We start from the raw sequence: 25,048 nt of genomic DNA on the forward strand, positions 1-25,048 counted from the left end.
GCCGTTAACGCTCACCGCCTTCTCGTTTCGCAGGCGACTGTGCCCACTCCCGGCAAAGGACCCCTTTGTACAGTCTCGTCCCGTTTTAAGTTCTGTTTTTTGCCTCTGATGTTATGCAAAGTTAACGCATCCCTTTGTTTTATCGCTGGCCTGGTTTCCAAGTATGAAAATGTAACCTTTGACAATGAAGGTGGGGAAAAGCCCGCAGTAGTGATAACAAGCAGTCTTCTCAATGGAGTGATGATCCATCAAATCAGACGAGCGTTTAATTTGAAGCAATGGAAGCCTACCTACAAAACGGCAGTGAAGCAGAGACACAAAATGCTTCCCAAGTTGACTTTTGGGGGCCTCTACGTGTCAGTACTAGACCAGTGCTCATTTGTCTAATAGCTTTTGCAAGACGTAACCATCTAATAAGTTAATTCGGGGTTGCAATTGCAATGTAGCACTCACTTTGGCATGGCGTTATTTGCAGCAAGCTTTCTTCCTCCTGGTCCTGTATAAATTGCATTTGTTGTTCTTTTTTTTTTCCCAAGGAGGATATTGTACTTCTTTTAACCTTGCAACATGTACAGTAAAAAACCACAACACAGCTTTTCTTTTCTTCTGGGGGGCCTTTCCTCCGGTTTGTCTTTTCATGTAGACCAGATATTTGAAAGGGCAAAACGATGACTCAATATGTCAACAAACAACATGTTTTAAATCTTTCTGGGAAACTTTTAACATGGACTTGGGACGTCTGATCACAGAATCGCCCGGCTGGATGCAACGATGCGTTCTTTCTTGCCCTTCCTTGTTTTCCATTCCTATGGTTTCTCCTTTCAAATATGTGATTGTATTAGCTCTTTCCGTATGAAAGAATTCTCCTTATTTAAATAATAAAAATAAAATAAAAAGCAGGCTGCACTTGTCAGAATTGGCATGTTCACACCGACGGATGCCCCCCCGGGATGCCCACAAGCAGGATATCAAGAAATCTGCCCCATTGTTTTCCTGAATCATAGAATAGTAGAGTTGGAAGGGGCCTATAAGGCCATCGAGTCCAACCCCCTGCTCAATGCAGGAATCCATCCTAAAGCATCCCTGATAGATGGCTTTCCAGCTGCCTCTTGAAGGCCTCTAGTGTGGGAGAGCCTACAACCTCCCTAGGTAACTGATTCCATTGTCGTACTGCTCTAACAGTCAGGAAGTTTTTCCTGATGTCCAACTGGAATCTGGCTTCCTTTAACTTGAGCCTGTTATTCCGTGTCCTGCACTCTGGGAGGATCGAGAAGAGATCCTGGCCCTCCTCTGTGTGACAACCTTTTAATTATTTGAAGAGTGCTATCATGTCTCCTCTCAATCTTCTCTTCTCCAGGCTAAACATGCCCAGTTCTTTCAGTCTCTCTTCATAGGGCTTTGTTTCCAGACCCCTGATCATTCTTGTTCCCTTCCTCCCCTCCAGCTTGTCTGCGTCCTTCTTGAAGTGTGGTGCCCAGAACTGGACACAATACTTCTCTGGAGGATGAGGCGTTCCTGGAATCTGGCTCCCTGTAACTTGTGCCCATTATTCCGTGTCCTGCACTCTGGGAGGATCGAGAAGAGATCCTGGCCCTCCTCTGTGTGGCAACCTTTCAAGTATTTGAAGAGTGCTATCATGTCTCCCCTCAATCTTCTCCAGACTAAACATGGCTAGTTCTTTCAGTCTGTCCTAATAGGGCTTTGTTTCCAGACCCCTGCTCATCCTCATAAACTTTGGTATTCAGGGGCAAACTACCCAACAAATCCAGAATTCCCCAGACGTTCACACAGGCGAAGATTTTAGGAGCTGGTGTTTTTTACTTGTCCCCCACCACTGGAATGTGGTCCTCAAGAACTCATCCAAAATGGAATTCAGACTGACAGGGGCTTTGCGCCCCTGATATAAAGCATATTTTCTTTGCTCCTTAGCCAAAAGGCTCCTAGAGCAACTTAAAAATACCTAGTAAAACCTTGGTCCTTGGCCTTACAAAACATATGATGCAGAAGGAGAAATGGAAGAGGGAGGATGTGGACAGAAAAGTGAAATCGGGCAGCAGTTTTTAAAGTTAACAGTTCTTGCAACAATCGGCTGAGTTGGAAATAGTTCAGCCAGGTGGATGGAATGGCTGACAACGAAGTGATCATTTGGGAGATCCAAAGGCAGCTGGTGTCTCAGCAGAGGTGATGGGATAGCCCCAGTCCTCCTGCTTTGCTCTGCTACTGCTAGGTGATAATTGGGGAGGGGGGCAAAGGCAGCTGGTGTTTCACTAGTTGCTACTTTTGAGGATGCTGTCCAAGTGCTAGTGAGCAAAAAAAACCAACTGCCGGTCCAGTCATCTTTTGTACATGGAACGGGAAAGTGTGCCATCTTGTCCTTTGCCTCAAGCAGCAAAATGTCTTGGGCCAGTACTGGTTGTGAGTAGTTGCACCTCTTATGGCAGCCATTTTGTGGTAGTGCCAACCAAGATAAAACCACGCAGCAAAATTGATATAAGGTTAAAATACAGAGTTAAAACAGTAAAATTTAAATTTAAGTTAAAATACTGAGTGAATAAAAAGGTCTTCAGCTGGCGACGAAAGCAGTACAGTGTAGGCGCCAGGCGGACCTCTCTGGGGAGCTCGTTCCACAACCGGGGTGCCACAGCGGAGAAGACCCTCCTCCTAGTAGCCACCTGCCTCACTTCCTTTGGCAGGGGCTCATGGAGAAGGGCCCCTGTAGATGATCTTAAGGTCCGGGCAGGTACATATGGGAGGAGGCGTTCCTTCAAATAACCTGGCCCCAAACCGTGTAGGGCTTTAAATGTCAATACCAGCACTTTGAATCGGGCCCGGACCTGGACTAGCAGCCAATGAAGTTGTAAAAGGACTGGCGTGATGTGATCTCGCTGACCAGTCCCTGTTAGTAAACGTGCTGCCCTATTTTGTACCAGCTGAAGCTTCCGGACCGTTTTCAAAGGCAGCCCCACGTATAACGCATTGCCGTAATCCAAGCGAGAGGTTATCAGAGCATGGATCACTGTAGCTAGGCTATCTCCGTCCAGATAAGGGCGCAGTTGGTATATCAACCTAAGCTGATAAAAGGTGCTCTTTTATCTATTAAAGAAAGGCAAGGAATCCTACAACTCCCAGCATTCCTGGACCAGCCAAATCTGCCTGGGGAATGCTGGGAATTACAGGACTTTTCTGTCTAAACCTGCAGAGGGCGTGAGTACAGGCGACATGTTGGTGCTTTGTTACTATGGTGACCGCGGAGGCCTAGGTTCGCTCTCGGCCCGCCCATCTCGCGGGCGGTGACGTCACATCCTGTTTCATGCAATTCTTCGCCGCAGCGCTCTGGACAACCGGTGAGCTGAACTGTGGGTGGTTTTGTTGTCACGTGATCATGTCCTCCCTCCCCTCCTTGTAATTGGTACGGCCCATCTCGGCCATGTTTGTAGAGGCAAGAGGACGATCCCATTTAGGGAAAGGAGGGGTGGGGGACAGAAAGAAGAGCTGTGTGGGGGGGGGGCTGGAATTAAAATGTCCCTGAGGGTGGGAGATATTCAAGGATGGCGCGCTTGGAGAAGGAGGAAAGTATTTATATAATAGGCCTTTTTCTTCAGGCGCGCCATTTGAACCCAGAGCTGGCCAGGGAAAGTAAGGGCAGGGGGTGGGTAAAATAGGGGAGCCTTAAAAAAGAAAGGGGTTGTGCGGAAGGAGAATTGAATTTGGGATGGGAGTGTAGGAGCGCTGTCCTTTGCCTTCACACCCTGCTTGTGCGCTGTCCTCTGTTGGAGACAGGATGCTGGGGTAGAATTAGTATTGGTATAGTGCAGGGATGGGCACTATACTAATACTAATTGCAGCTCCCATCATCCCTCACCATTGATAGAGGTGTACAAAAGTATACATGTTGTGGAGAATGTGGAGAGGGGACATTTTTCTCCCTCTCTCTCTCTCTCAAAATACTAGAACCCAAAGGGGTCATCCCATGAAGCTGGTGGGAGATTCAAGACAGATAAAAGGAAGGACTTCTTCACGCAGTTAAACTATGGAACTCACTACCACAAGATGTGATGATGGCCACCAATTTGGATGACTTTAAAAGGAGCGTGGTACAATCGGTGGCTACAAGTCGTGATGGCTATATGCTACCTCCAGTATCAGAGTCAGGATACCTATGTACACCTGTTGCTGGGGAACATGGGTGGGAGGGTGCTGTTGCACGGTGCCCTGCTTGCGGATTCCCATCCGACAGCTGGTGGGCCCCTGTGTGAACAGAATGCTGGATTAGATGGACCCTTGGTCTGATCCAGCCGGGCTCGTCTTCTGTCCTTATTGCCCATGTTGGCTAGGGCCGGTGATACACAGGTGTGTGTGTGTGCAGGCGCTCATCATCACATTCCCCGTAGCCATGCTGAAGACTGCCCAAAATTGAGTGAGCTGTGGGTAGGAAATGGAAGAATGGACAATTATTTAAATTATGTGTAATTTGGCTTGTTTATAATTAGGTCTAGGGAAATGGGTATTAGGTTTCAGTGAGGGCAAGCCGCTTGAGGTACCAAGGAAGCAAAAGACGGGGTGGGCGACTTGGGGTTGTTTTGGCCTACAGCAACCATCAGCCCTTGGCCAGCATAGCCTACGGTGGGGCTACTGAGAGTCGCAGGCCAAAACATCTGGAGGAGCTACAAGTTGTCCACCCCTGGACTAAAGGGATCCTTGGTCTGCTTAGGAAGGCCAGACATGCAGACAAAGACAGGAGCGCCAATAACAATAATAATTTGTATCCGGCCTTTCCCCCAATACTGGGAATAAGGCGCGATACCAATAAATATAATAGATAAACCACAGTGTATGGTTCTCTGCTAGGTAGCAACACCCTTCTCCGTTCCCTTTTGGACTGGACGAAATTGCTAGTCACAATGCTGGATTTCCTGAAATACCCGGTTCTCCTTTCTGTGGACATCAACGTGAATCTGGTAGTTTTGACGGTGCTAGGATTAATAAGCCGGCTGTGGGCCCTCTCCTACCCCCGAGCTGTAGTGTAAGTACATTGTTCGAATATATATCTCTTTTTACTTGCACGGTGGTTACTTTTTCTTCCTACCAACTTCTGTTTGCCCTTCCTTTCTGAAGCGTGCCTTGTGTGTGTGATGCCACACAGGCCAGGGAGCTGGCCTTGGTGGCCTTTCCATCCTGATGTAGTATATGTCACTTTGATTCCTTTTTTAAAAAATAAACCGAGGAGTTGTCCTTGCTTTGGCGTTTATGGCGGCTTTTGTATCGTCGTCTGAAAATTATTGTTAGAGGATTGCTTGTATAATTTCATTGGCCACCGACTTTTGAACTGAAGGGTAGGCTAAAAATATTTTATTGGCTCGGTTGTAATCCACCAGGAGAAGAGTCTTGAGTGTGGTGGCCCCTTCCCTGTGGAACTCCCTGCCCCTGGAAGTCAGGCAGGCAGCAACACTAGGCTGCTTCCGGCGCCTCCTGAAAACAACTCTGTTTCGAGAAGCCTTCCTCAACTGTCCAGCTGCTGTTTTTCTGGTTCCTTTGTTTTTAAATTGAACATTTTCAATTTGCTTTTTAAAACTTCATAGAATCATAGAATAGCAGAGTTGGAAGGGGCCTACAAGGCCCTCAAATCCAACCCCCTGCTCAATGCAGGAATCTTCTTCCTTTTACTGTTTATATACCTATGTTCACCGCTCTGGAATCCGTGTTAGGATAATTGAGCGGTATATAAATATTGTAAATAATAAATAAATAAGATATTATCCTTTGATGAAACCCCAAATTGGATGCTCAAGGTGAGCTTGTCTTGCTCTTCCAAGACTTGGATGTTCCTCCTCCTTGTAATTCAGTCTGACTCGTAGAAACGGGATGTGACTTCATTGCTTCTTTTGGGGGTAAAATCCAACATAAGCCCTATTTAAAGTAGACCCATTGAAAGGAATAAGACTTAAGTTAGTCATGAGTAATGTAAGTCTCCTTCATTTCAGTGGGTCTACACTGTTAAGTTGGATTTTATTTATTTATTGCATTTATATACCACTCCATAGCCGAAGCTCTCCGGGTGGTTTACAAAAGTTAAAAACAGTAAACATTAAAAATATACAAAATTTAAAACCATCAAAAACGTAAAAACAACAGTATAAAAACAATAGTATCCATTTAAAAACAACAGTATAATAGTATCCATTTAAAAACAACAGTATCCATTTAAAAACAACAGTATCAATAGTATCCATTTAAAAACAATAGTATCCATTTAAAAACAACAGTATCAATAGTATCCATTTAAAAACAACAGTTCTGAGGTCTGTTAAAAAACAAACTTAGCATTGTTAAATGCTGTTAAATGCCTGGGAGAAGAGGAAAGTCTTGACCTGGTGCCTGGCACCCTTTGATTCTGACCCATTGCTGACTTCAGATTTGGGGGCAAGAAACCCTCAATGGCCCCATTTAGAGCGTTGGACTGGGACTCTGAGAGATCCGGATTCTAGTCCCCCCTCGGCCATGAAGCTCCCTGGGTGACTTCGGGCCAGTCACTGACTCTCAGCATCACCTACCTCGCAAGGTTGTTGTGTGGATAAAATGGAGCGGAGGAGGGTTATGTATGCCACCTTGAGTTCCTTGCAGGAAAAAAAGCAGGGTATAAGTATGATAAATGATTAAATTCTCACCACCATTGTCACCAGCTTTTCTTGCTGCTCCTCCTCCTCCTCACTACGCTTTGCTTGCTTAACTGTCAGAGAACCAGTTGCCTGGTTCGCACGACATGCCACAAGGGTGGGTCGGTTCACAGACCCCCGTGTCATGCGATTCTGTTCAGTGAGCGAGAAGGCTGTAATATCTGCTCCTCCTCCTTCTCACCATCCGCGTTGCCTGGACCAGCGCAAGAGGCAAGAGTAGGCGACCCTTGACGCCAAGGATAGATCTATACCAAGCCAGATCCTTTGAAAACGGTACGTGGAATGTGTCCTGGGCCCGAACAGTTGTCAAAACTGTTATAAACCATTATAAAGCACTCGTGTAGACTCTGCCCAAGTCTGCCTTACCGTCATTTGCTGAAATGGCCATGAACAGGCCCAGGCCCCAGCCAGTCACACCGACGGTCCAGTTCCTCGAGTGCTTCATGAGCCATTTGCTGGATTTTTTTGGGTTACTGTTGCTTCTGTGGCGTTTTAGGTTTGATGAGGTTTACTACGGGCAGTTCCTCTCTCTGTATATGAAGCGGATCTTTTTTGTGGATGACAGCGGCCCGCCGTTCGGTCACATGCTTCTGGCATTTGGAGGTAAGGATGAATCTCGCTCAACTTGACTCATTTCAATTCGTCGTGGAAAAAAAACACCGGTTGCAGATGCCCGGTGCAGGTCACGATGTCCTCGGTTTAAAGCTTGACAAATCCCTTCGTTGTCCTGAAAACAGACAATCTTAAAAGCCTCCATCCGATAAATGGAAGGGGGATTTGAGGGAAGAGATTCTCCCCCACCCAAATAATGAGTGACTCTCTAGCAAATACGTTTAGGATTGCAGCTTAAGTCACCGTCTCTGATTTCCTTTCTCTCTCTCCCTCCATGCATTTTTAGGTTATTTAGGTGGATTTGATGGCAATTTCTTGTGGAACAGGATTGGCGCGGGTAAGAGGTGTTTCTGATTCATCCTATAGATTCTATAGCATAGAGCAGCAGTTTCTGCAGCTGAAACTCTCCCCACGGCCTGAGTTTGATCCCAGCAGAAGCTGGTTTCAGGCAGCCGGCTTGGGTCGACTCAGCCTTCCATCCTCCCGAGGTCGGTAAAATGAGTATCCAGTTAGCTGGGGGAAAGGCAATCACGGCCGGGGAAGGCAACGGCAAACCACCCCGCTATAAGGCCTGCCAAGAAAACGTCAGCGAAAGCTGGCGTCCCTCCAAGAGTCAGTAATGACTCAGTGCTTGCACGAGAGGTTCCTTTCCTTTCCTTCCATTTCACAAAGGGAAACTCTCTCCCCCTCTGATTGTATTAACTGCAAGGTTTTGCTTTCAGTAGATACTCAAGTGACGATTAGGCAGTGCCCAGTGATTTCTGACTCTTGCTTGTATTGTGCTCCTGTTTCAGAGTATACCTCCAATGTGCCCGTTTGGGTTCTGCGGCTGTTGCCAGCGATGGCCGGTGCCTTGTGCATCCCTCTGGCTTACCAAATATTGGTGGAGTTACATTTCTCGCATTTTGTTGCTCTAGGAGCTGCCTTGCTGCTTCTGTTCGGTAAGGAATTGACCCCTTTGGCCATCCAGATAGATTATGGGTGGGTCAGTTGTGGCCTTCTCGGGGTTTTTTTCCGGCCTGCAATTCCCATCATCCTCACCGTCGGTTGTGATGGGAGTTGTAGGCCAAAAAACAAGTTGCCCATCCCTGACAGATTGAACAACCCATATTTTAATCTATATCAATTTCCGTGTTTTAATCTATATCAATTTCTGCTGTGTGGTTTTATCCTGGCTGTGCTTTTTATATTGTATTTTGTATTTGTGTTTTTAGACTGTGGGTTGTTTTGTTCTGCTTTTCATCATTTTGATTTTTGTGAACCGCCCAGAGAGCTTCGGCTATTGGGCGGTATAAAAATGTAATAAATAAAATAAAATAAATTAAATAAATTGTAAACTGCCCAGAGAGCTTCGGCTATGGGGTGGTATATAAATGTAATTAATAATAATAATATTCTGAGAGGCAGTGTGGTGTAGTGGCTAGGGTGTTGGACTGGGAGTCGGGGATGCTTCCTGGAATAAGACTGTTTTCAGGAGGCGCCGGAAACAACACAGCATTGGAGGCTGCTTGACCTCCAGGGGCAGGGAGTTCCAAAGAGAGGGGGCCACCACATTGAAGGCTCTTCTTCTGGTGGACTCCAATCCAGGCCATAGGTCCGTGTGGAACCACCAGGACCGTGCCCTCTGATGACCTCAGTGACCGAGCAGGTTGGTAAGGGAGAACGCACATTTTCAAAATGGTTCTCTTTCTCCTCCTTCCCTGACAGAGAACTCCCTGATCACACAGTCTAGATTGATGCTACTGGAATCAATCTTAATCTTTTTCATCCTTTTGGCTGTTTTATCGTACCTGAAATTCTACAACTCACAGAAACAGAGGTAAAATGTTCCTTCGGCAAAAGTCTTTTGGCAACGGGATGTATGATGTGTGCATCTCGGGGTGCGGGGAGATTGAAGGGGCGTGCGTTGGTCTCAACTCAGTATAGACAACTACATTATATCCTTGGCTGTTTTTCCTTATAGAATCATAGAATAGCAGAGTTGGAAGGGGCCTACAAGGCCATCGAGTCCAACCCCCTGCTCAATGCAGGAATCCACCCTAAAGCATCCCCGACAGATGCTTGTCCAGCTGCCTCTTGAAGGCCTCTAGTGTGGGAGAGCCCACCACCTCCCTAGGTCACTGGTTCCATTGTCGTACTGCTCTAACAGTCAGGAAGTTTTTCCTGATGTCCAGCTGGAATCTGGCTTCCTGTGACTTGAGCCCATTATTCCGTGTCCTGCACTCTGGGAGGATTGAGAAGAGATCCTGGCCCTCCTCTGAGAAGGTCTAGTGCAACAACTAAGCACTGGCTAAGAAACTGAATTGATATTCAAATTCTAGTTTGCCCCTTTCTTAGGACTTTTTTTATAGAGAGACAGCTTGGTGTAGTGGTTAGAGTGTTGGACTTGGGAGACCCGGGTTCAAGTCCCCACTCGACCATGAAGTTCACTGGGTGACTTTGGGCCAGTCACAGATTCTCAGCCCAGCCTACCTCATAGGGTTGTTGTGAGGATAAAATGGAGGAGGAGGAGGATTATGTAAGCCGCCTTGGGTTCATCGCAAGAGGATAAAAGGCAGGATATGATGATGATGATGATGTTGTTTCTACCTCTGATAATTCCTTTAAAAAATCGTATATCCTGGCCTTTAATAGCCTGTTGGGACCTGCAAGAAAAAGTTGCTGTATTTTCAGTGCTCCTGTTTAGGATAATCTGTTCCGTTTCTTTCCCTTCCTGGTTTCCCTTTCTCCCCGCACACATTGCAAACAGTCAATTAGCATTCTGAGCATGCTCAGCCCTTAGTTGAACTGTTTGTGGTTAGGGTGACCCTATGGAAAGGAGGACAGGGCTCCTGTAACTTTAACAGTTGTATTGGAAAGGGAATTTCAGCACGTGTCGTTTGTATGCATGCAGCACCTGGTGAAATCCCCTCTTCATCACAGCAGTGAAAGCTGAAGGAGCCCTACCCTCTTGACCAGATACAAAGGAGGGCAGGGCTCCTGCAGCTTTCACTGCTGTGATGAAGAGAGGATTTCACCGGGTGCTGCATGCATACAAACGACACCTGCTGAAATTCCCTTTCCAATACAACTGTTAAAAATACAGGAGCCCGGTCCTCCTTTCCATAGGGTCACCCTATTTGGGGTCCTCCACCCGCCATAGAATTATTGATTGACTAACTTTTACAATGCAAGCAGTGCACAAACTAGATTAGCAGGGACCCAGAAAAGTGGCACTATCTTGAGTACCGAAAGCTGCACAGCAATCATACACTTTCATCTTTCATTGAAGGCTTCTTCAGAGAAAAACGTTATGTGCAGTCGGTTTAAATGCTTTGCCTGTAGTCTGTTTATAGATTATTTCACTTTCTCGTTGTCTTGTTCAAGCTCTTTTTCTGCAAGATGGTGGTTTTGGCTCTTGCTAGCCGGATTTTGCTGTTCCTGTGCAGTTGGGTAAGCATTTTTCCTCTCTCTCTCTTCATTGTACTCAGATTTGCTTTGGAATTTGACACCTTGATCTTATTTACCTAGCTCATGAAAATCCCTGATTTCCCTACCGTTCATTTATTTTAGACTTTTAAGTTTAAAACTGAGACAGTGGGGATCTACAGACCTATAAAAGCAATGAAAACAGAATAAAATAACTAGGAAACAGGGCTCTTCACACGACGCATTAGCCCACCCTCAGTTGTTGAGTGAGGGTTTTTGTTGAATCGTGGGTTGTTTGTTGAACCGTGGGTTAGCGTGTTGTCAGAACCCAGGATGGCTTAACTGCTCTGAACAACCTAATAACAAACCATGGGTTCTCAAGGTGGCTCTTTCGAGCAAAATAAGCTACTGTGCAAGGTTAACCCGCCACCGTGCAGAAAATGCCCTGAGTTCAGGCAAGATGCTAAACCATGGTTTAATGTTACATGTGAACGCGGCCAATTCTTATTTTCTACACAGCCCACTTCCAGACGGTTTCTGCTCTTTACTTGTTTAATGCTTCATCCCCAGGGTGAAATATATGGGCCTCTTCACTTACGTCCTGCTTTTAGCCATTGCAGGAGTCCACTCATGGCAACTGATTGGCGATCAGACCTTGGCCAATGTAAGTCGCAGAATAGTTCGTAATTTTGGCGTGTATTTGTGTTTGGAACGAGTAGTTAGAAAACCCCCCACAGATGTCCACTTCTCCCAAATTACTGTCCAACCAACGTGGTGGAGCAGGAAAGCAGAGGCTGAATCCTGAAAGGATGGTGGACTCCACAAGAGAGCTGCACAAATGCACACAGGAACCATGAACTTCCATTCAAGTTTTTAGAGCGGGGTGGGCAACTTGTGATCCCCCCGGCCTACAACTCCCATCAGTGCTACCCAGCAAAGCCAGTGGTGAGGCCCAGCCCGTGTTTTAGAGTCACGGGGAGGCCAAAGTATCCCTGGCTTTGGCTGCGAAAAGTCACCTTTTTGCCTCTTCCCTGTTAGGTTCCTCTGCTGTGCCACTTACTAGCCAGAGGGCTAGCGCTTGTGGTCATCCCGGTAGCCACCTACCTGTCTTTCTTCTACATCCACTTGGCTTTGCTGTATCGCTCTGGGCCACACGACCAGATTATGAGCAGTGCTTTCCAAGCCAGCTTGGAGGTGAGTGAAGGAAGACTCGCGAGGCTGTTTTGGAAAGAGGGAACTGCTTGTCAGAATAGCCTAGGCTTGAACCGTGTGAAAATCATGTCCTGTTGACATTGCGTCTTCCACTGGAAGCGATTGCTTTGCCCTGACTCCCTAAGAGTCCCTGTTATCCTGTGTCCAGAACAACAGGGTTCCCATCCTTCAAATTTTTTTGCTTGTTTTATTTATTTATTTGTATCCTGCCTTTCTCCCCCCAATACTGGGACTCAAGGCGGCTTTACAAAATTAAAACATTTACAATTAAAACATATAAAATATACAAAAGTTAAGACATGATAGCACTCTTCAAATACTTGTAAGGTTGTCACACAGAGGAGGGCCAGGATCTCTTCTCGATCCTCCCAGAGTGCAGGACACGGAATAACGGGCTCAAGTTAAAGGAAGCCAGATTCCGGCTGGACATCAGGAAAAACTTCCTGACCGTTAGAGCAGTATGACAATGGCAGCTGGACAACCATCTGTCAGGGATGTTTTAAGGTGGATTCCTGCATTGAACAGGGGTTGGACTCGATGGCCTTAACTCTACTATTCTATGATTCTATGGCCAACTTTCTCCCTGGCTCTCTGCCTATCAAGCACCCAAAAGGTTGTCACACAGAGGAGGGCCAGGATCTTTTCTCGATCCTCCCAGAGTGCAGGACACGAAATAACGGGCTCAAGTTACAGGAAGCCAGGTTCCAGCTGGACATCAGGAAAAACTTCCTGACAGAGCAGTACAACAATGGAACCAGTGACCTATGGAGGTCGTGGTCTCTCCCACACTCGAGGCCTTCAAGAGGCAGCTGGACAACCATCTGTCAGGGATGCTTCAGGGTGGATTCCTGCATTGAGCAGGGGGTTGGACTCGATGGCCTTAGAGGCCCCTTCCAACTCTACTATTCTATGATTCTATAATTAAACCTGTGTCAATGTTAAAACATTTAAAATACAAAGAACAATTTAGGGGAAACCAATGCATAAACAGAGGTCCAGACTATTCGCCAAAGGCCTGCCAGAACAAAAACGTTTTTGCCTGCGATCCTATGCACGTTGAGACGGAATTGTAGGGCTTTTTTTTCTGTCTCGACATACATAGGATTGCGTCCTAAGAAAATGTTGAAGTTGGCCTTGACTTCTGTTCTGCCTTCTTTAGCCTTTCTGTTTTGCTGCTCTCTCTAGGGCGGGCTTGCTCGGATCACTCAAGGCCAGCCCCTGGAAGTGGCGTACGGCTCCCAGATCACTTTGCGAAACGTCTTGGGCAAACCCATGCCTTGCTGGCTGCATTCCCACAAAAACACTTACCCCATCAGGTAACAAGAGTCACCGCGTTCTTTCGTGCAAGGGAGGCAAAGTGACCCCCCCTGCTTGCTGTCCCATAACTTTGGCATCTCCATACCGTGTTTAATGTCTGGGGTAAAACCTTCCCGAGATTTTATTTCATAAAATCTGACGAGTACAGAAAATGTGTGCGTGGGGAATTTAAAAGGAGCCAGAAGGCGACGATGTGCAGCGCAATTGTATACATGTTTACTCAGAGGTAAACCCCTCTGGACTGCTAAAATGCGGTTACTACAATATTGGAAAGGTAAAAGCACACCGCCTATAATGCAATAGATTTGAAGCCCTAACAACACTGGCAACATTTGAAAGAGTGGCATGTAGGCGCCATTCACGAAGAGAGATATTTGGATATTTGGGCCATCTTTATTGAAGTTTATGTGTAATTTTACTCCTTTTTTTTTTTTTTACACGATGTTGTAAGATCTGAAACTGAGGCCTCGAAAGTATGTAGTTACACTTGTGGGTTTGTTTTGTTTCGTTGAAACTTATAATAATAAAAAACTTGATTAAAAAAAGAAGCCCCACTGAGTTCATTGAAGTTTACTGACTTGTACATGTCTGTAGGCTTGTAAGTAAGAGGAAGAACTCAGAGCCTCCTTGGGGGGCTGGGTGTGACACGTTTGTGTTTCCTTGGGACGCTTGGCTCTAGAATCGCATTTGCCCCATGCTTGGACGAAGATGAGAAATCTCATGTGTTTTTTGGGAGCTGTTTTGCTCCCCTTCTGCAATTCCCATAACATCCCTCAATATTGTTTACGCTGGCCAGGGCTGGTGGGATTTCCCCCTCCCTTGGGATGAGATCTGAGCCCTGGCAGTATTTATTTTTAAAAGGAATGTTTTGTTTGATTCTTTCTGTAAACCGCTTTGAGGGGCTGCTTCTCCCTGAAAAGTGATATGCAACGGTTGGAAATAAGTGTCAGAAGACACCTTAAACCATGGCTTTAACCATGGTGGTTAAGCCAGACTGTGTTCAGAAGACACCTTAAACCATGGCATTAACCACGGTGAATAAGGCTTTCTGGCTTAACTACCATAGTTAAAGCCATGGTTTAAGGTGTCTTCTGAAAGGGGCCAGAGAGAGAGCGATAGAGAGACCTCTTATTCTGCGAGGGTTTTCCCCCCTCCAGGATATTGAGTGAGATACACTCATCATATCCCAGTCCTGAACACAGTGTCTTGGGTCTGCATCTTTTTCTCAAGTCCTCTCCTCTTCCTTATTTGCAGGTATGAAAATGGCCGTGGCAGTTCCCATCAGCAGCAGGTGACGTGCTACCCTTTCAAGGACGTGAATAATTGGTGGATTGTGAAGGATCCCGGCACGTGAGTGTAGAAACGTGTATATAAGTCCTGTTATAGAGCTCTCCATAAATCTTTTCCCATCATCGTCAACTTCATTACGGTCACTGACCAGACTTTACACATGCACGAGAGTCGGGCAAAATTACATACAGATTTAAAAAGTGTGCAGCGGAATCAATTCTGGAGAGACCTTATTCTCATTGCATTCAAAAAGAATTTTGCCAAAGCCTCGATCGTGTCTCTGTCCTCCGTGGCCCTGAAGCTCTGAAGAAGTGCATTAATTTCTAAACTGGTGTCTAGCAATAATTTCTCTCTAATCTTTGTATAAAAACAGCAGCAGAGTAAAACGTGGACAAATCTTTTTCATAAACTAGACCACTGAAGGAGACCTAAGGTCAAAGCACATTTGGTTATTTCACGATAGGATTGTACAACTTGATTTTTTTACTCTCTTCCACTGCTTGATGACTATACATTGGTAGCCTGTATAGACAAAGCAATGCTACCAGGTGGGTTTTTTAATATATATTATCCATCTTCACCACTTGGTTTATTGCTTCTTGGTCCACCTTTGAAACAGGCAGCAGCTGGTGGTGAGCAACCCTCCGCGACCTGTGAGGCACGGCAGCGTCGTGCAGTTGGTCCACGGGATCACGACCCGCTACCTCAACACGTAAGTCCTTCGCTCCTCTTCCTTCTGTACTGATTCTAGAGCCTGGTTCAGACTGTAGCTCAACTGTTGATAAGGACATGAGAACTGCCAGCGTGGGTTGGACCAACCTCGATAATGTCATATGTCCCTTCGCCTCTCTGCGAAGTGCTTCAGACACATTGGCTGAGGATGGGTTGCTGTTGTACCGTATCGTCTGAATGCAGCACATTTTTTGCAGGGTGGCTTGTTAGCCGTGCAGAGTGGCTTCTTGTTCTCGAACAAGCCATCTTGAGAACCCATGGTTTGTTGTTGGATTGTTCAGGGTGGTTAACGAGCCACACTTCATGGTTAACGACCCACCTGCAGAAAATGCGCTGCGTTCAGGCAGGACGATAACCCCCGGTTCAACAACAACCCACCCTCAACATTTGAATGGGTCTGTTCACACAACACGCTAACCCTCACTCAACGGTTGAGCGTGGGTTGTTGTTGAACGGTGGGTTGTCGTCTTTGTCTGAACGCAGCACATTTTCTGCAGCATGGGTTGTTGACCACGCAGTAGCTTGTTCAACAAACAACCCCGCAGTTCAACAACACACCAGGCTCATCCACTAAGTGTGGGTTAGTGTGTTGTGTGAACCCAGCCATTATCTCAGGGTTGGGCAACTTGTGACCCTCCAGATGTTCTGGCTCTCAACTTCCATCAGCCCTAATTAGTACAGCCAATGGTGAGGGGATCATGGGAGTTGTAGGCCAAAACAGTGCAGTTGGCACACAAGAAGAGGTGCTTTATTGTGCCTTAGCAAATTGCCATTATACACAAACACGGGATAAAACACTACACAATTTAAAATTCCACCAACAAACCATTAAGTTGAATAGTTTTCCATACAGCTTTTTGACTTTGTGGCACGTATTTGTAGAGCGCTGACAAGGAATTTGGCAGTTCTAAAGGATACGTACTTCTCAGCATCAGACAATAGGAAACGAGCCTTAACAAGGGATGGCTTTCCCTTGAAGGATCTTAACAACGGATGAATGTATTTGGTTCTGAGATCATTATACACAGAGCATTCTAGCAGTACATGAGTAGTATCTTCAATCAATACTGAATTGCAACTGCATACTCTATCCTTCTTAGGAACCCCCTTTTGCTGACCCACCCAGTCTGCCAATGGAAGAGCATTTAATCTTGCCCGAGTGAAGGCAACCATCATTTTAATATTTGATAGATCTACCCGTTGGCACAAGACAGGCCTAATGCGATCATAGTGCCCAGTTAATAATCTAGCAGCTGCCTTCTTTGCTAACTGCAGTTTCTGAACATCCGCCCAAAGCCGCCCGTGTATAGCGCAAATCAAATGCTAAATAACTGTATTGCTGGGAGATTTGAAGGGAACTTCTGGCAGTGCATTTCATTCCTCTGTCTCCCCAGGCACGACGTTGCTGCCCCTCTGAGTCCTCACTCCCAAGAGGTTTCCTGTTACATCGATTATAACATATCCATGCCGGCTCAGAACCTCTGGAGAGTGGTAAGTTGAAAGCCGCCGCTGGAAAGGAAAGAGGGCAGCCAGATCTGAGACAACCACGCCTAGGTCTGGCGGAGTTAAGGCACATCCGTACAGTTTTTACTATTGTGATCTGTGCTCCCCTTTCGGTGTTTTTGCGTGCAAACGAAAGAGCCGGGGGTTCTCCCTGGGAGAGCAGGCCCCCAATGAAAATCTTTCAATATCTGCAGTGAAAGGAGTGACCACATAATTACCAGTGGGGCCGTGGTTTTTTGGGGGGCTTCGCACAGCCAAAACGTTCGCCAGAGCGTTCTGCCGTAACAACGGTCAAAAGTCAGACGCTAACTTCGCGTTGCAGGAAATTGTGAACCGGGACTCCGATACGGATGTTTGGAAAACAATCCTGTCTGAAGTAAGGCTTGTCCATGTGAACACCTCAGCAGTGCTAAAGGTAGGGGTTTTTTTTGGCATTCAGCCCCCTGACGTGAAACAAATCTTTGCAGAAGAGACGGTGGGCTAAGTCCTTTGCACAGGGTTGCTTTGGTCTCATGGAACAACCTTCCTCTACCTGGGGCACTCCAGATGTGTTGGACTGCAACTCCCAGAATGCCCCAGCCAGCTGGCTGGGGCATTCTGGGAGATGCAGTCCAACACATCTGGAGCGCCCCTGGTTGAGGAAGGCTGTCATAGAAGCTGTCATTCCACCCCCGGCCCAGATGTATGTCTTGCATGGCCCTATTTGTTCTCTTGCTGCACAGAGTTTGGGGATGTATTTATTTATTTTGTTTTATTTATTACATTTTTATATTGCCCAATAGCCAAGGCTCTCTGAGCAGTTGACACTCAAAACCATAAAGTACTGCAAATTAAAACATAATATAAAATACAATGTAAAACCAAAATAAATCCAAGAGGCCTGTGTGAAAAGATGGGTTTTCAGGAGATGTTACATTTTCTGTCTCCTGAGCTGCACGAGGGAGGGTTTTCCAGAAGGTGGGTGCCACTACGGAGAAGGCTCTGTACTGTACCAACAACCTCAGTCACTGTATTGCTTTATTAATTTCATTTCTATACCACCCAATAGCCGAAGCTCTCTGGGCGGTTGTATAAACTATGGGAACTTAAATCACAATATAAAACCACAATATAAAAGTATGACCCGAATAGTACAACTCTATACTGTTTTCCCCCTTTCTTTTTCTTTTCTTCTCCAGCTCAGCGGAGCATCTTTGCCCGAGTGGGGTTATCGGCAGCTGGAGATTATCGGGGAAAAGATTTCCAAAGGCTACCACCAGAGCATGCTGTGGAACGTGGAAGAGCACCGATACGGGAAAAGTCAGTTTAAAAGAGAACGCTGTAGGCTTTGAGCAAGGCTTTTCCTTTTTCACAGGAAACTAGATTCACTAGTTGTGGGGCTGGCAGGCTGTCTTCATCCTCAGGTGCAAAAAACTGCTTCCGTTCAGTGCTTTTCCATGCCTCCTCTTAGAAAGCATTCCATCTCGTCTTCACTGGCTCTTTTAGCTTTAGTATTTCCTAACCTTAAGAATGTAAGAAGAGCCCTGATGCTGGATCAGACCGAGAGTCCATCCAGTCCAGCACCCTGTTCACACAGTGGCCAACCAGCTGTTGACAGGAGCCCCTCCAAGCAGGACATACGTGCAACAGCACCCTCCCGCCCATGTTCCCGTTGACAGCCTTCTCCTCCGTGGATTTGCCCAACCCCTGTTTAAATTGGTGGCCATCAGTACATTCTGTGGTAGGGAATTCCGTGGTTGAACCATGCGCTGTTGTTGGACGGCAGCTCTTAAGAACATCTTTTAAGCACTTCTCGGAGGGCCTCCACTCACAACGGTGGGTCTGCCGGGGTGCCCAGAGCCACACGCACGCATCGTCGTTCACACCGCCAGAAATGCATGTTAGGGTATTTTTTATTAATTGAAACAGAGTGACACAGTGGATTTACCCTTTAAACCTACGTGCTGGAACAAACTTCCTACGCTAGGTTTAAGGATGAGTAGCTTTACTTTTCATATTAGCAGCATATGAACAACTTGTATTCCTTTCATACAGATTTTTCATACAAGTCTAAGTTACGTTCTTTTCCTCTGCAAAGAGCCCTTTTTCCTTCTTTCCTTTGTAAAAAGTCTTTCTTGAATACCTTCAGGCTGAACTTACTTGAGGTCTTCGCTCTCGAACGACGAGATAACAGCTTCCCGAACAAACTCCCACAGCAGCATGTCCATTCCACCTCCGCCCACAACTCTGTTTGAGCCTCTCCCCTATTTAAATGGTTAACAGGCTGACACTGAATGATTCAGCGTTTCTTGTGCCTTAATTTTAAACACCTGCTTTTAGATCGTTATAATCTTTTGCCTATTTCATTCTTCTTCAGTGAATTTATTCTTTGTAAAATTACACATTTTAATACATACAATACAAATACTAACAATGCAGAGATATCCGCCCTCAGGCATGCGCGTTAACTCCAGTGCTAGCAAGGGAAGGACCAGGCCTCACCTAGCTAACGCTCATGCTACCAAAGGAAACCGTTCCCTTATTTACGACCCCAGGGGCTGTACTGGACACAGGCTGTGAGTTGTGCCCATCTGATTTAATCCTATGAAACGTGGGAACTGTTCAGAGCCGTTCAGTCGTAAAACCATTCTGGGGAGAAAATGCACGGAAGCGATCCAGTTCTGACAGCGTTATAGCAATCTGGACTGTCACTTGCATCCAGAGGTTTTTCGTGTTTCTAGAGGACACGAAAAACAGTGATTCAGAGGAGCTTGCGGTCTCGCTTTCCTTCCATCCCAGTTTCTCTAATTGTATCTCAGACCAGCTTTCTTCGAACTCTTCCAGGCCACGAGCAGAAAGAGAGGGAGGTGGAGTTGCACTCGCCCACGCAGATCAGCATCAGCCAGAACCTCAGCTTCATGGCCAAGTTCACAGAACTACAGGTAAAAGAAACAGCTGGAGGAAGCCACAGGAGCTGAAGGTGTTCCACATACATCAAAGTGTCGGAGATGGAAAGGCTAGCCTCTTCTGATGGAACGTATCCAAGATGGAAAGGCTAGCCTCTTCTTTTAGAAAGTAGTGCAGATGGAAAGGCTAGCCTCTTCTGGTGGAACGTATCCAAGATGGAAAGGCTAGCCTTTTCTTTTGGAAAGGAGTGCAGATGGAAAGGCTAGCCTCTTCTGCAGGATCCTTGGTTTTATGAACTTAGCGAGGGATTGTGGGGGATGGGGAGCTCAGATAGCTTTTTTAAAGTTCTATTGTTGCGGTTTCATTTGCAAGGTAGAAAATATACTGTGAGATGAATAGCCGGGGCTTTATTGTGCATTTTGCACACGCAGGGATGAGCCAAAGGTCAATAGCAGAGCACACGCTTTGCATGCAGAAAGTCCTGGGTCTGTATTCGGCTGCTTAACCCTGTGTCAGTCTAGCTCAGTACTGTCGACACCGGCTGTGTGTGGAGGAATCTAGACCACTGCGCTACAGGATCAGGCCTGGGAGCTGATAAGTAGTTCATTGCAATCTAAACTTTCTCAACCGTTCTGTCCTAGTGGAAGATACTAACTCTGAAAAATGAGGATACGGAGCATAAATACAGCTCTTCTCCCTTGGACTGGATCACCATGGACACCAACATCGCCTACTGGTTCCACTCCACCTCCGGGGTAATCTATTGGCATTATTTATAGGCCACCCTGTAGCAAAGGTCCTCTGGACTGCTCAGAACAGGGCAGCAGAACCTCAAGGCGCGCGCGGGGGGGGGGGGAGCGGATATGGCCCTCTGGGGTTCGCCAGGCAGCACCCCTCTTCCGCCGACCCATCAACCATTTTATGGTTTCCCATTGGTGGTTCCTTAAAACATTGAAATAAAATGCATCCTGCAGATGTACAAACAATTTAAGACTATATGCCGCCCCCGTAACAACTATGTTGTAGTTTTAAGCTTTTACATTTTGTATTAATCATTGTGAACTGCCCCGAGAGTTTCAGCTATTGGGCGGTATAGACATGTAATAAATAAGACCAGTTTACAGCTTATCTGAGATAAATAAGGCCAGTTTACAGCTTATCTGAGATAAATAAGGCCAGTTTACATCTTATCTGAGATAAATAAGGCCAGTTTACATCTTATCTGAGATAAATAAGATCAGTTTACATCTTATCCCAAACAATTTAGCCGCACTTCAGGTTCTTTTCTGTAGCTTTTTAAAAAAATGCCTGAGTCTTGCTTTTTAAAAATGCTCTAGAGTCTTCCTAGACTCCACAGTGCTTCAAGATCCGTATTTGAGTCAAGTTCTGTGCTACTTCCAGTATCAGTGGCAATACGCCTATGTACCCCAGCTGCTGGGGAACATGGGCAGGAGAGTACTATTGCACCCGGGTCCTGCTTGTGGTTGACCATTGTGCAAACAGAGTGCTGGACTAGCTGGACCCTCGGTCTGATCCAGCGTCAGGGCTCTTCTGATGTTCTTCTGGGCTGCTTTCTCACTGTGATTGTACAGGCCCAAATTCACCTCCTGGGGAACATCGTCACCTGGACCTCAGCCAACGTGGCAACGGTGGTGTACGTGGCTTTGCTCCTGTGGTACCTGCTGCGACGGCGACGGGGGATCCGTGACATCCCTGAAGGTCTGCCTTTTGGGGGATCGTTTTCCAGAGGGGTCGCTGGGATATCCCTGTTGCAGTGAAAACAACCAAGGAGTAGTCTTTGTGTTACCTGGTCACTTTTTCTTCCCACCCCACCCATCCTGGTGAGATTTTTCAGGCCCTCCGACAGGTTAACATGTACAACCTGTAGACCACAGGTGTGGTGCCGTGCAGATGTTGCCCCAGGTGGCAGGGATGATGTTGTAGCCCAAGAACGTCTGGCGGGACAGTGGTTCTTCACGCCTGCTGTAGAATTTCAGTGGCAGGCTCTGTTTCTTAGCATACAGGGCTCTGGTGGTTTCCATCTGTGGCTAGTAATTAAAAGTCACGTCTACAGATAGACACCCTCAACACAGTGCTGTTATCTCAACCATCACTGGGTGCAACAGACCTTGAATTAAAGAATTCTGAGCCCAGGAATTTGTTCTGAGTACCAGTAATGAATGCAACTCACCGTTAGGGACGTCCGGAATTTGAAAAATCCGTCCCGCATGGGCGTCTGTTCACAGACAAATCCAATTTCCCCCCTCGATTATGCAGTGAAATACGCAAATAATTCCCTAAGAAAGTTTGCAACAATTTACATACACTATGCTAGTACGTAACCTTTAGGGTCTTGTCCCCCATTCCATTTGACGGTTCCTCAGGTATATCTTCCAGCATGCCTCAGCAGAAACTTCCTTATTTCTCTCCAAATGAATTTGTGTAAATTTCAGGAAAGGGTGGGTGGGGGAATCTGGACCTGTGCAGACTCCACGCAGCCTGTCCGCAGCAGATTCTGCGGGTCGGGTTTTTAGAACTCATTTTAGTCTATCTTGACGCTCCCCAGTATCCCTACTCACAGTCCTTCCGTGCACAACTCTACTCCTGGTCACTTGAAGCTCTCTCCATTTCAGCGGTATAATTTAGTTGTGTGTGCAGGCGGGAGTCATTTCGATCTGCAGAAAATCCCTAGAGATCCACCTTCTGCCTGTCCCTGCTGCAAACGTCTGTGACACCACACCCCAGTGGGCGGGGCACCCCCAGATGCTTTCGGACATGTCTACCCCTGGGAAAACCACGCGGCTTCTTTCCCTTATCTTCTGCAGAGGCGTGGCGGCAGTGGCTGCTGTCTGGAGGCCTCTGCGTGGGCGGCTGGGCCGTGAACTACCTCCCTTTCTTCCTGATGGAGAAGACGGTCTTCCTCTACCACTACCTGCCTGCCGTCACTTTCCAGATTCTTCTGATCCCCATCGTCCTGCAGCACACAAGTGACTACCTTTGCGGGTAGGACCGTGGGGTGGGCGGGCTGGGGTTTGCTTTCTGCTCTTGAGCGTAATGATCTGGGGGGGCAGGGGGAGAAAGGGACCTTGTAAGCAGAAACCGGAGCTGGTGGTCAATTGATCTTCTTCGTCACAACCTGCTCTGGTTCCGAGAACTAGAAAGCATCCGGTCGCGATCCGCACCGTCCCTGCCCTGCTCCCATTAAAACCCACAGAGCAAAGTATATTTGCACCTTGTCCCTTTCCTGGCAAGTCATTCGGGCCAGCTGTGGGAAGCGAGGCGCCTTCAGAACACAATTTGGTCAAATCTCCATTCCAGGGTAGTCGAACCTGATCCAGAACCAAGCCCAGCTCAGTGGAATGAAACAGTTCCTTCTTCCGTGTCCGTACGCGGTTTGCGGCTAGGGATGGCCGTCGTGGGGAAATCCCTTTTTAAGCCCAATGGATTTCCCCGGAGCAAGAAAATAAGCCACCCTGCATGGTGAACAAGCCACCCTGCAGAAAACGTCCTGGGTTCAGACAACACGCGAACCCAAAGTTCAACAAACAACCCACACTCAACCAAACCAACCACACTGTTGTGTGAATCCAGTCACTGCTGATGGTCCAAACGGGCTGGAACCTGCTTTACAGCGTCTCAGTAAACTATAATGCCCAAAGTGGGAGGGACCAAGGTGCCATCGCTCATTGGCTGAGGCCACTGTCCTTTATACCTTTGAGTTGTCTAGTCAGATTGCTTTGCTTGGGAGTTTTCACCTCGCGCTCTCTCCTTTCCAGATCCAAGCTCTCCAAGAGCATGCACAGCGCCTTTGTGGTGGCCTGGATCTCTTCCGTCTACTTTACCTACAACACCTTCCTCCCGCTCACCTATGGCGAGCCTCCCCTCTCCAAAGCCGAGCTCCAGGACCGGCGGTGGAAGGACAGCTGGGACATCCTGATCAGGAAGCGCTCGCCCTGAGGGCGGTGGCAAGCCGTGCGGGTGGCCGAGAGCACTGGCCAAGCGAGGACTGCTCACGCCAGCAAGCAGAGGCGAGGCTGGAGCAGCGAGAGAGGAAAGGCAGGGATGGATCCAGTAGACCTTCACCCCCTTGTGCTGCCCCTGGAGTCTCATTCAGACACCACCCTTCCTCGCTAAAAAAAAAACCCCAAAACGTTCTGTTGGAATGCAAAACCGTCGTGCTCTTCGCGTTCTGCTGTAGCTTTCCCTCCTTGTACATTTCCGCGGCAACACTTTCCAGGTTGAGGTGAGTATCAAGACGTCCCCGGGCACTGCAGGAGCCTAGCACAGTTGAGCTCCCCACAAACATGTTGGAAAGAGAGGCGAAAGCAGGCCCGGTGTGCCTTATCAGCATTGAACTGAGGATGGTCTAAAATCCGCCTTCCAACACTGCAGATGGAAGGCGAGAGATTGCAGACTGGCTGTCAGGGACCACGTCCTCCACCTTCGCAGGCTCTCCTGTTAAAGGAAGCCCCGTATCATTTTTAGAGGCGTCCGAGAAGTCCCTGAAACACAGCTGGAAAACCAGTTGCATGAATTAAAGAAGGACGAAGCAATACGGCAGCCACAGATTGGTGGCGTTTTTTTGACCATCGATCACCCAGCTGATCTGCGTTGCCTGTTTTAATTCTGCAACCTCTCCGACCCGTTTTGTCAATGCTATGGAAGGCCTCCGAAAACGTCCGTCTGCTCTCGTTTGCAAGAAGGCGTTGCAGACAGGTGTATGGGGCTATGTATGCTGGGGGTTAGAGCACCTTGTTAAAGGTGCGAGCGTGTGTGTGTGGGATGTGTGTGTGCGATGAACAGGAGCGGCAAATCTCCAAAGGAGCCTGTGTTTAAAAGAGGGAATGTTTCCTTCTTGCGGAGGGCATTATTTTTTAAAAAAATATGGTAGGCCAACAGTCACTCAAGCAACTAGGCAATTTGTCAAGAGGGCTTTCATAAAGCCGAAGCGTTTCTTTTTGATGGATTTTGTCTAGTTTCTATGCTCAGCGGCCTCTGTAGAAATTGCAGTGACCACGTTCCTTTTTTCACCACGTTGCGCGAGTCGTTTTTAAAATATATACAATACAAAAAGAAAACCTAAGCCACGTGTCGTTTTGCGTCTCTTTTATTAACGGGCAAAGGCCAACAAACTGAACAAGACTTGCCTTGTAAGCCGGGGGTGGACAAAGTACTTCCGTTTTCTTTTGGGTCTCTTCCTTCCCTGGGCTTAAAATGACTCGATTAAAACCCCAGGCTCGACTTGACTGCGAATCAAAAGCGGGAGGAAAAAGCACGACCGTTTCGCAAAGCGCGTTTCCAAAAGCTCCAGCCCGGTCTCTGGTTTTCAAAAGACTTCCTGGCAGCGTGTGAACGGACGCCAGCTCCCTGATAGGTGTGCGCGGTTATTCGATTGCACGTACAGAGAGCAAGAG

At 47.1% G+C, this 25,048-nt stretch overlaps 2 protein-coding genes across 4 annotated transcripts in view; one reads left to right on the top strand and one right to left on the bottom strand.

Annotated features, from left to right (window-relative positions):
* RAPGEF1 (Rap guanine nucleotide exchange factor 1) overlaps positions 1–25,048 on the bottom strand; it is a 290,356-nt gene that overhangs the window by 128,404 nt on the left and 136,904 nt on the right. The window lies entirely within an intron of this gene.
* Positions 4,826–24,624, top strand: POMT1 (protein O-mannosyltransferase 1). 3 transcript variants are annotated; one of them, XM_063144917.1, is made up of 19 exons: positions 4,826–5,023; positions 7,171–7,277; positions 7,573–7,623; positions 8,081–8,227; positions 8,994–9,105; positions 10,653–10,718; positions 11,265–11,358; positions 11,733–11,888; positions 13,092–13,222; positions 14,478–14,573; positions 15,133–15,225; positions 16,640–16,736; positions 17,071–17,163; positions 17,927–18,047; positions 19,572–19,669; positions 20,276–20,389; positions 21,227–21,353; positions 22,460–22,637; positions 23,411–24,624. In XM_063144917.1, the coding sequence occupies exons 1-19, from the start codon at positions 4,902–4,904 to the stop codon at positions 23,589–23,591; spliced, it is 2,184 nt and encodes a 727-aa protein (XP_063000987.1). In that variant the 5' UTR covers positions 4,826–4,901; the 3' UTR covers positions 23,592–24,624. The 3 variants fall into 3 exon arrangements, with proteins under 3 accessions (XP_063000987.1, XP_063000985.1, XP_063000986.1); XM_063144916.1 differs by having other exon boundaries at positions 4,950–5,027; XM_063144915.1 differs by lacking the exon at positions 10,653–10,718.

Source organism: Elgaria multicarinata, chromosome 19 (assembly GCF_023053635.1).
Source record: "Elgaria multicarinata webbii isolate HBS135686 ecotype San Diego chromosome 19, rElgMul1.1.pri, whole genome shotgun sequence".
Classification (NCBI taxonomy): Eukaryota; Metazoa; Chordata; class Lepidosauria; order Squamata; family Anguidae; genus Elgaria; species Elgaria multicarinata.